Source organism: Magnolia sinica, chromosome 3 (genome assembly GCF_029962835.1).
Source record: "Magnolia sinica isolate HGM2019 chromosome 3, MsV1, whole genome shotgun sequence".
Lineage (NCBI taxonomy): Eukaryota > Viridiplantae > Streptophyta > Magnoliopsida > Magnoliales > Magnoliaceae > Magnolia > Magnolia sinica.
The window spans coordinates 28,148,024-28,158,965 of NC_080575.1; the positions used below are offsets into that span (position 1 = coordinate 28,148,024).

The 10,942-nt window shown below is 38.5% G+C and overlaps 1 protein-coding gene across 4 annotated transcripts in view; it reads left to right on the forward strand.

Annotated features, from left to right (window-relative positions):
• Positions 1-9,153, forward strand: part of LOC131239744 (importin beta-like SAD2) — a 42,440-nt gene extending 33,287 nt beyond the window's left edge. For 3 of the 4 annotated variants that reach the window (XM_058237590.1, XM_058237593.1, XM_058237594.1), the window contains 5 exons: positions 6,764-6,903; positions 6,986-7,125; positions 7,287-7,441; positions 8,022-8,145; positions 8,264-9,153. In XM_058237590.1, coding sequence (XP_058093573.1) covers positions 6,764-6,903; positions 6,986-7,125; positions 7,287-7,441; positions 8,022-8,145; positions 8,264-8,415 — 711 coding nt within the window. In that variant the 3' untranslated portion in view covers positions 8,416-9,153. The remainder of the gene's footprint in view (positions 1-6,763; positions 6,904-6,985; positions 7,126-7,286; positions 7,442-8,021; positions 8,146-8,263) is intronic. The other variant, XM_058237592.1, reaches the window with a different exon arrangement.
• The last annotated feature ends 1,789 nt before the right edge of the window (positions 9,154-10,942 follow it).

The following is a 10,942-nucleotide window of genomic DNA, read 5'->3' on the forward strand; positions in this document are numbered from 1 at the left end:
AAAAACCTTTGGGGCCCACTGTGATGTGTGTATGAAATCCACTCCGTCCATCATTACTACAGATCATTTTAGGTGTTGAGCCCAAAGATTAGATCAATCAGAAACTAATATGGGCCGCACCAGATGCGTGAGGATGGGATGCCTACCATTGAAATGTTGTTGGGGCCCACTGAAATTTTAGATGAGGCTGATATTTTGATTCTCTTCATCCTGGTGGGATTCATATTATGAATGAGTTTGATGGAAAATAAACTTACAGTGGGCCTGAGGAAGGTTTCAGTAGTGGGCATCCCCATCCCCACTGTTCCCAATGGTTTTGCCCATTTTAGTCTTCGATATGAGTGATTTTTTGGCTCAAGTCATAATGGAAGTTGGTACTACTGATGGACACAATGGATACTAGAGCCATGTTATGGTGGGACCCACATACACTTTTTTTTGCCCCGGCTCCTTACAAAAGCGATTGGAAAAATTTTTAGGAGTTAGTTTCATACTCCAGTTGCTACGACACCTGATATGCAGGCACTCAGAATTGTACACGTCATACATTAACTCAATGTAAATCGACTAAACATTGGATCTCACTATGGCTAAATCACATCCCAAAAATCAGATTGTTTGAGTGATCAGAACCTCTTATCTGTGGACACTTCTTTGTTGAAATATAATCATTAGATATGTTCCATTTTGAACAGTCTACTTCCACCAATCTAATGGCCCGATGATTAAATAAGTGTAGATTTTTATAATGATACATCTAAACCAGGGCCCATTATTTGTTCAATTTAATTCGACTTGCATTCAACATATGCAATTTGTAGGTAACTTCTAAGTGCTTGCTTATCACCCATAATGCACTTGCAGTCTCTCCCTTTTTTGGCAACAGGAGGTAGGAGCTTGTTTTGTTTGTGTCTTGACTTGGTAGGGCCCAGGGTGATGTACATGACATCCAATGCATCTATCATTCTTGGGAGTTCATGCTAGGACAAGATAGAAAAATCAAGTCAATTCAAAACTCTAGTAGGCCACACCACGGGGAAAGTAAGGATGAAGGTGCCCACCATTGAAAATCCTCCTAGGCCCAGCATGATGTTTATTTCCCATCCAACCCATTTATAAGGGTTATATATATATATATATACATACCTGTTTATAAGGTTAATTCCGTAAAGATCAAGGGAAAACATAAACATCAGCCAAATCCAAGGCCTTGTGGCCCCAAGAAGTTTTCAATCATCAGCATCCCATTCCCACTTTTCCCAAAGGTGTGCCGGACTTGATATTTGGATTGGGCTGTGTTTTTTTACTCATCTCCTAACATGAGCTAGCCCAAAGATGGATGGAGTGGATATCTTGTACACGTCTCGGTCAAGGTGTGTACAAGGGGTTACATAATGGTTATTGTGGACACTTACGTGTGTTACGAGACCGTAGCAGGCCTTTTATTCTTTCAAAACAAAAAAAAAAGCGCCATAATGGCTGATGCGGGGGCTGTAATGGCCATTATGTCTTGTATTGTAACGGTAACGGTAGTGGCCGTTAGGGCTGCTATTACCATTATTGAATACCTTGATCTCGGGGGCCATGTAGAAGCTTTTTTTTTTTAAAAAATAAAAAAAATATTATTATTATTAATTTTTTTTTATACATGGGCTCCCTACAAAAATTTGCGTCCCAAGAGGAAGATGATGTGGTAGAGCTAGAAGAACCGGAATATGGAATGGCGATCTACTTACACCGCAAGAGATGTACCTTAAAAGCCAAAATAACCATAATGTGGTAGAGCTCTATTGCTACATTACGCATGGATGGTCATCCTTCCATCAAGATTGTCCATCTAGTGGGATCCACCATAATTGGAAATTTATTCAAGATAAACATATTAGATGATCTTGGCCATCCAAACAATGGCCTTCCAATGGATGGTTGGAAGGAGAAGTAGTCGACGGTCAACATTAAGTGGTAAATTTGGTCTTTTGATAAGTATGACTTTTGAAACATCATCCATCCATAGTGAGACCCACTATTTGGCAGTTTAGATTGATGGTTTACCATCAACCTTCATTATGGGTCTATTTCAATTGATCGTCTTGAACATAGGTGAAAGCAAATATTTGCTTTTTTATAGACTTTATCAACACTTTGACGTACTTCAGACACACTTTGATAGACTTTGGTGCACTTCGACATACTTTGGTGGACTTTAAAGTGTCGAAGTCCGTCAAGGTTTGTCGAAGTCCACCGAACTGTGTTGAAGTGTGTCATAATAGGTTAAAGTGTGTCAAAGTGGCTTGAAGTGCACCAGAGTCCATGTGCTGAAGTTTGTTAGAGTTTGTTGGAGAACATTGAAGTCCATTTAAGTCCATCAAATTATGTGAGTATGAATGGCCTCATCAGGTCTTGATTAGGCTGATATTGTAGAAGAACAGTACAATTATGCAGATATTAAAGATAAACAATCTAGTTCTTCTAATAAGTGCTAAATTAGGCTGGTATTGTTGAAGAATGGTACAATTAAATTGATATTAAAGATAAATAGTCTAGTTCTTCCGATATCGAAGATGAGCAATTGAAATAGGCCTAAAATGAAGATTGACAGCCTATTTCTGAATGTGGCCATGCGAGTTTTGGAGTGGCCTGATGCGTGTATGTTTTGGAGTTTTCATCCATCATGTGCGGCTACTTATGTTCTCATTGTCATCTAATTTAGTTATTTGTCACACACAACCTAAGCGATACATTCATCTTCAATATTAACATAATCAGTACATTCATCTTCAACATTAGCCTAATCAAACCATTGATCTTTATTATGAGCCCCTTTTTGATCGATCATCTTCTATAGGTAGAACCGGTGTTCTAAATATCGGTATCGGGTTATGTATCTCACCTTTGGGATTCAAATATGTATCAGTTGTCACATGGGATATGTTGGTTGTATCGCGTAATGTATCGCTATTGTTGGAAACATGGGAAAACATTGAGAAATTGGTCAAATTTTTCATTGAAACTTCATTAATTGTTAAAAAAGACATCAATACACACTTATAAATCAAAACATTACAAAAAACAAGTGCACATGATAAGTTTTCTTTGTATGAGGTCTTAATCTATACATTGTTTAATTGAATTGATGCAAGTATATTATAAGTCTATTCATATAGTTTATAAATGTCAGAAGACGTGTAAACACAAGCAATACATTCAAAAGCAAAAGAAGAATCACTAGGTCAGGTTACATGCGTGTTTGATTTTATGTTTGGACAGATTGCAACCAATTTGCGAGAAATTAGAAAATTTTTATTTTTATTTTCAATTTTTCGCAACTTGGCCATCTCTTCCAAATCTCGAAATCGAAGCTCTCAATCCATGATTCATGTAAAACATGAAAAATTATGGATTTGTAACAATTTGACATTGATTTAACATGATTTACAAAAAAAAAAAAAATGATAAAAATTTGAAAATGCTCACCAGATCGAACATGTGGGATATATCCGAGTAGTGTGTTTGTATCGCACAGGTGGGATACAAGATATATCATGGCATATATCAGCCAATATCGTCGATACATAAAAACACTGGGCAGAACCAAACTTCTAACTTTGGTACCCACCTAATCTTACTGATTCTCTTAAATACCGGTCGGTTCCAACCGTTCAACTTCAATATCATTAAAATCAGGTAATTCATCTTCACAATTGCTTCCAATTAGATAGACTTATATGGACTTTTGAAGGACAAATAAGCACTTAGACAAACTTTGAAGTTTTCAGCTACACTTTGATGGACTTCAATAGAATTCAATGCACCATGATGCACTTCGAAGCCTAAAAGTCCGTCAAAGTATATCAAAGTCTATCAAAACCCATCAAAGTACTTCAAAGTACATTGAAATTTTGTGAAGTGCTTCAAAGTTCGTTGAACTTCATGCGGATCAGATCCACCTAATACATAAGGTTCACCAACCTGTGTTCATATTGGGGCCCAAAAATCAAGTTGATTCAAAACTTGGGTGGGCCACACTAGGGGGAACAATTGAGATGGGAAGCTGATGTCATAGCCCAGGTCGGGCCCTCGGCCGAACCCCCCTCATGGGCTTCTGTTCACATGGGTCTCGCTTCACACGAGCCATCCGCCTCACATGGGTCTCGCTTCACACGAGCCATCCGCCTCACATGGGCCGCCATTTCACACAGCCCTCCCCATTTGAGCCCTATGTGAAATTGCCCCTTCATTAATCATCCCTGGTGAGGAGTCTCGAACACGAGACCTCCCGCCTTTCTATCGCTTTTGATGTAGGACAACTAACCCCTTGCTCTAAAAGCTTGAACTGATAGAGCTTTGTGAATCAATCATTTTATCTCATAGTCCAAGTCAGGCCCTCGGTCGAAACCCCCTTGTGGGCCCTACTTCACATGAATCACGCCTCACACGAGCCACCCGCCTCACACGGGCTGCCCACACTGAATGTGCTTGCGCTTCATACAGGCCACCCCACTTGAGCCCGGTGTGAAAATGCCCCTACATTAGAAGTTCCACCATTAAAATTGTCCAAATTGTGTGTGTGATCCACCTTGCTGCATATATGCCTTCCAATGCACTCAGCTGCTGCACCACACCAACATGAATGGATTCCTTGAAAATTAGGTCAGTCCGAGACTCATGTGAGCCACGCCACATGAATTTAGAGTTTTTAGGTATGGTGTTACAATGTTCTCTATAGTGTGGCCCACCCAAGTCTTTAATTTGAAGATGAAAGGTTTGATTCGTCTTGGTCAAGATGCATCGTACAAAGTGCACGTCCATCTTGTGCACCCCTCTTGTTCTCCTTGGTGCCTAATCCGACTGTTAGCCTTCATTAAACCTTTCATCTTAAATATCAGTGGATTCATATTGTTGATCTTCAAGATGTGCCGAATCTAATCATTCATCATTAATATCAACCGAATGGAACCATTTATATTTAGTATTATCCTAATTGTTCATCTTCAAATCAGCCAAGCTAAATGAATTTAGTTTGGTAGACTTTGGTGCACTTTTAACCAGAACTTAGACATTCTTAAAACGGGTTTCGGTGGACTTAGTAAACTTCAATGGATTTTGGCAGACATCAACGGACTTTGGCGAACTTTCAACCAGCACTTGGACATACGTCAGTGGGGCTTCAACAGACTAGTCCACGGAAGTTCAGAAAAGTCTACCAAAGTTCAATGAAGTCTGACAAAGTTTGTCGAAGTGTTATTTGAGTGCACCAAATTCAAACGATATTCACTTAAATGTGTATAAGTGTGTCAATGTTCATCAAAGTCTGTCTACTTAGGCTGACATAAAAGTTGAACAGCTTAGGCCGATGTTCAAGATGAAGGTTTCAATTAGGCTGATATTAAGATTAGTAGTAAGATTAGACATGTATTGAAGATTAACAGCCTAATTCCATCATTAATTCAGGTGAACAGTCCAAATGGACCAATAATGAATATTAACGATCTGATTGTCTTGTTGAAGGTGAAAAGTATATTTGGGATAATCTTGAAGATTGTAGCAATCTCATGTTCTAACATACACTTCTTAAAATTGAATTCTTGATTAAGGAACTTGATTAGCTTCCATTATATGTCAATAATTGATCATTTAAGCCACCAGTTGTGTATCATCTCAAATCACGTGTCGTGTTCCACTTGAGTTTTGGAATGGCCGTGTTTTTTTTTTTTTTTTGGTTTCCATTCAGCATTTTCTGAATTAATTAAGTGGAATATACTAAAGAGAATGGGTGCCACATGTAATCTAGAAGGTTTTTAATGGTGGACATTTCCATCCCTACTGTTCCTTGTAGTGTGCCCCACCTCAATTTTGGAATGGCCTGATTTTTGGGTGCTAAGAAGAAAAATAGGGAACACACAGGATGCAAATTGGATGTCATTAAAACATCATGGTGGGCCCCACAGTCCTTTTGTACTTTAGGCCTGAAGGTGGGTATCCTCATCCCAACTGTTCGTTGTGTTGTGCTCTGCCTAAATTTTGGACTGGCCTGATTTTTGGGCGCTTAGAAGCAAATCTGGATGCACATGATGGGCAGATTGAATGCCATTAAAAATGGTGGGCTCCCCACAGGTAGATTTCTACCTGGAAGGCTAGAACCTTGATATTGGATTTGGCTTTTCTCAATTGATGTTACGCCCAAGTAACCAGGAGATGGAAGGCAATTCTTTCTTCTTTTTTTTTTCTTTTTTTCTTTTTTACTTTTTTAATCTTTGTGTGTGTGTGTGCACGCATGTGTGTGTTTATGGGACAAAAAAGCTTTGTATTGGATCTGGCCTTTTAATTGTTAGTTTTATGATTTTTACTCAAACCATTTGATCTATTCTATTAATTTGTAGTTTTGTTGAACAAGATTATTATTTTTGTTAAATCACTTTATTAAAAAGGAAAATCCTTCTAAGTCCCGTTCCATGTCAAAATGTTTGCCCGACAAGTTTCTTATGTTCAATGACCATTTTATATTTATTATTATTATAGAAATCATGGGTGTTTCTCCAGTGAGACGCATCTCACTCTAGGGAACCAGAGATTTTGCAGTTGTGGCATTGTCTTGATTGAATTCAAGTACCTTATATCAATATGTTTCAATTTCAACATATTCTAGCATGTCTTGGGATATTTTGGCTTATCTTTGTTTACTAAAGACGATTCGATTTAGTGTTGGCTGAAATTGTAGATGAACAAGGCACATTAAGTTATAAGTCTTTCAAACTTATTGCAGATTGCTGATGCTCTTTACTACAATGCAACAATGACACTTGGCATATTGCAAAAACTTGGGGTGGCTGCAGAAGTTTTTAATCTCTGGTTTCAGATGCTACAACAGGTTAAAAAAAGTGGTTTGCATGCTAATTTTAGAAGGTGACTTCTGCTTCTCAGATTGTTTTCCTCCTCGTGTTGTAAAACTTTTCCTGTGGCTTCAATAGTCCTATGGTGATTTCAGGGAACATGATAAGAAAGTTTGCTTGTTGGGATTGACTTCACTTCTTGCACTTCCCGCGGACCAGTTACCTGGAGAAGCACTGGAACGTGTATTTAGAGCAACACTTGACCTGCTTGTTGCTTACAAGGATCAAGTTGCAGGTACTGCTTATTTCATTGGATGCTTTTTCTTTTCTTTTTCCTCTTTCCTTTTCTTTCTACTAATAAACTCAAATTCATAACTGAAAATCAATGTGCATCATGCTTTCCTTATGATCACTCTTTTTAGTTTTACCTTTTTATTCCGCTTATTTTGTGGACAGAAGCTGGAAAAGAGGAAGATGGCGATGATGATAATATGGATGGTTTTCAAACTGATGAGGAAGATGATGAGTATGAAACTGACAAGGAAATGGGAGATGATGGTGAAGATGCTGATGAAGCCGACAGTCTTAAGCTTCAAAAGTTAGCTGCCCAGGTGCATAAAATTTGCATCACAATGAAAGTATTCTTTAGATCTCCCTTATAGGCATTGATTGTTTCCAAACATGTGATCAAGTGTCCTCTCTGTTGATTTTGGTTAGCATTTCTGAAAATGGTCACTAATTATCAGACAGCCAGGGATTTTTTAAAAGGTTCTGGATTAAATGGTTACAAGGCCAAATAATCCTCTTCATACATCTGCTGGCTGTCTTCATTTATTTATTTATTATTTTCAGAGTACTCTGAATTTGAAGTGGAGAGGTCATCATCATTCTTAGGTGATGGATGTTGGTGAAATCAAGGGTATCTGTAATTTCAAGTAATTGTACAAAAAGATAGAAGTAAAATAAATAAATAAATTTGTTTGATGTCTTTAGACTGAATCCTGAAACTGCATGGCTTGAAATTTATTGTCTATTCTTGAAATTTGAGAAATATGGTTTTCTGTCCACTTTAATTGTTTCCTCGTTTTAATTTTTGCTGCTGCCTTTGACATTGAAGAGGGTGTTTTCTTCTATCACAATCAGAAAGTGGGAAACTTATTCCTTTGTTTGTGTTGATGTATTGGAATCCAGGCAAAGGCTTTCCAGTCAAATGATGATGACGATGACTCAGATGAGGACTATAGTGATGACGAAGATCTGCAGTCACCAATTGATGAGGTGGACCCCTTTGTTTTCTTTGTGGACACCGTCAAAGGTGAGATGCATCATCCTTGTTGGAATAATAGCACTAAATGTGTTGCAGTCTTTCGTTTGTGTTAATGCATGAGAAATCTGCATGCATCTATAAATATGACATACAATTTGGTTTTCAGCTATCCAAGTTACCGACCTGGCACGGTTCCAGAGCCTGATGCAGAAGCTGGATTTCCACTATCAGGCGGTTGCCAGCGGCGTGGCTCAGCATGCGGAGCAAAGGAGGGTGGAGATGGAGAAAGAGAAGCTTGAGAAAGCAGGCACCTCATGATGGCAGCAGTGAGGCTTGAAATTTTGTTTCCTTTTCTTTCTGTGTCAGTCCATTTCTCTAGCAGGTACAGAAGCCAACATGGGTTGCAGTTGCCCATGAAGGTGGCTTCGCTCGGCTTTACAGAAGTCGGTGGGCAAAGGGTCCAAAGTCCAAGAGTTTGAACCTGGAGAAAGAGTCCCAATCCCCCATATAGCCTAAAGGAGAAAGCAATGTCATGTAGGGAGTACCGTCCCTCGTCTCTGGGATATGATACGTAGCCTACACACTTCAAATGTGTGTTTGGCTGTGCCTGTGCTTTGGTGGTATGCCTTGCATTGTGGGAGCTGGGCTCACCGAGCAGTTTTTGTCCTGTTGTATGAGTCGATTTCTTTGGGAAAGCATTTCCCCATTCCGGGTCGGCCTTCGATCCCAAGAGTCCTATTGGTATGGGAAACCCCTGATCTGTTTTTTGACTACAACAGAGAGGGGTTTCAAGTATAGAGTGTATATGATTGGTTTCTGTCAGGAAAATGGCAGGATATATGATGCTCTCGGGGCTATTATTCTGTATTTATATATCTTTAATGTGTTCCTTGGGCGATGAGCTGATGCACTCTTCTATTTCTTTGTCGCTTTTGCTTTTGCTTTTGGAGGGTTATTATACAGGTGACCTCCTTTTGTGGGTTGCTCTTCTTCATGTAAACATGTTTTATTTATTCTTTCTATGGTTAAAATTGGGGATGGTTGGGCATGTGATGAGATGATTCTGCTATTTCTTTTTTCTAGCTTTTAATCTTCTTTCAAGGGATTTTCCTTACTGTTCAAACCATACCATCTACGAAGCAAGTTATAACCATCCATGCCGAGTGCCTCACCATCGACAGTGGCTTTAAAATACAAATTGAAATAAGAGCTGAGAACATTAATAATAATTAGGTGGTTACTCGTCATATTGAAAAATATTTGATTGTTGATCTAGATCATTCATCATGTGTCTGGTCTTCTGATTGTACCTCTTCAAAAAGCATTTTCATTGGATTATTCTTAACGGTCAATCAATTGCTAGGAAAATGGATTGTTCATTTTTATTAGAGAAGATTAGTATTTTGATTTAAACAAGATTATCACGTGGGGCTATCTTTGATTGCACATGCCTCTTTCCATTAGCTTTGATTGAGGACCATAATTAATCAACTGCTAGAAAAGGTATGATCATTGATCTGGAGCGTCCATGGGTGATCCTCCACCTTTTATAGCTTTTTGTCTAATGATCTTAATTGTCTTGAGTATGTTCACATTTGTATATGGTAGAAGTTTGACCGTTGATTTGTCCGTCATAACATGGGACACACTTTTGATTGCCCGTCTCCCAAAAGTCACTTTGATCTGATAATCCTAACCATCCAATTAACCACTGTAAAATGGATTTTCCAATTTACTATACTAAAAGAATATGATTAATAATAGTGGGGTCCATCTTTGATTGTCCATACTCTTAAAAGTAACTCTAATCTAATGATACTTGTCATTAGATCAATGGATCGGAAAATGAATGGTTAATGTCTTCTTATTATGAAGGGTTCAATAAGTGGTATGGATTATCCATCATGCATGGGCAAGTTGATTATTGCCTGCCTGCCTTTCTACATGGTCTATAGTTAAGTGCAAGTTGATTATTGCCTGCCTACCTTTCTACACGGTCTATAGTTAATATGGTTGGAGAGAAATGGTACATGTTTCCAAAATCCATGTAAGCAATGGGAGGTCTTTCTCTGTTTTGGCCTTCTTGTTTTTCTTTACTATGGCGTAGATTCCATGCCTATGCCTGCTACAAAACAGTTTTGCCTTTAAAATAAAAAATAAAAAAAATGCCACCCACGCCTGCTATAAAATAGTTGCCTTTCAAAAGAAACATCATGCCAGTATGGAGACCATTTGGCATTTGTAAATGAGATCTGGTTGTTCCGGTGGGCCCCACATGAGAGCTTGCACATAGAACCCTCTCAGCTAGGCACGCTAATTGGATCAATGCCCCCTGGTTAGATGATTTTGACCACACTTTTAATACAGCCCATTGATTGATCGAATGGTTATCATCATCTCTGATCCAACTTTTGCATGCTACTCTTGGATGGTTAGGATCATCTGATGCTTGTGAATTTGCATGACCTATAATAATCCTAGTTGAAAAAGGTTGGAATGACCTGCAATGACTACCATTTATTGGACTTGGACAGCTAGAGTAGGCCCATCATATCAACAATCAAAATAAGCTAAGGAAGAGAAGGATGGGTTTGCTAGTGTTTTGTTTTGATTTCTATTTGATACTCTGGTGGAGTATGTCCAATACATATGATCAATCGGCCAACGATTTGGGCAGTTTAATTGAACAAGGCATTTCCATCGTAAGTTACTTTATAGAAGCTACTTATCCCTCAAAGAGCATATCTTGGTTTCTACTTATTTCGTAGATATGTTTGGTAAGCCAAAAAAGTATAAAAGTATGTATGTTTGGTTTCCAACAAAACACAAGTATTTTATCCCTTGA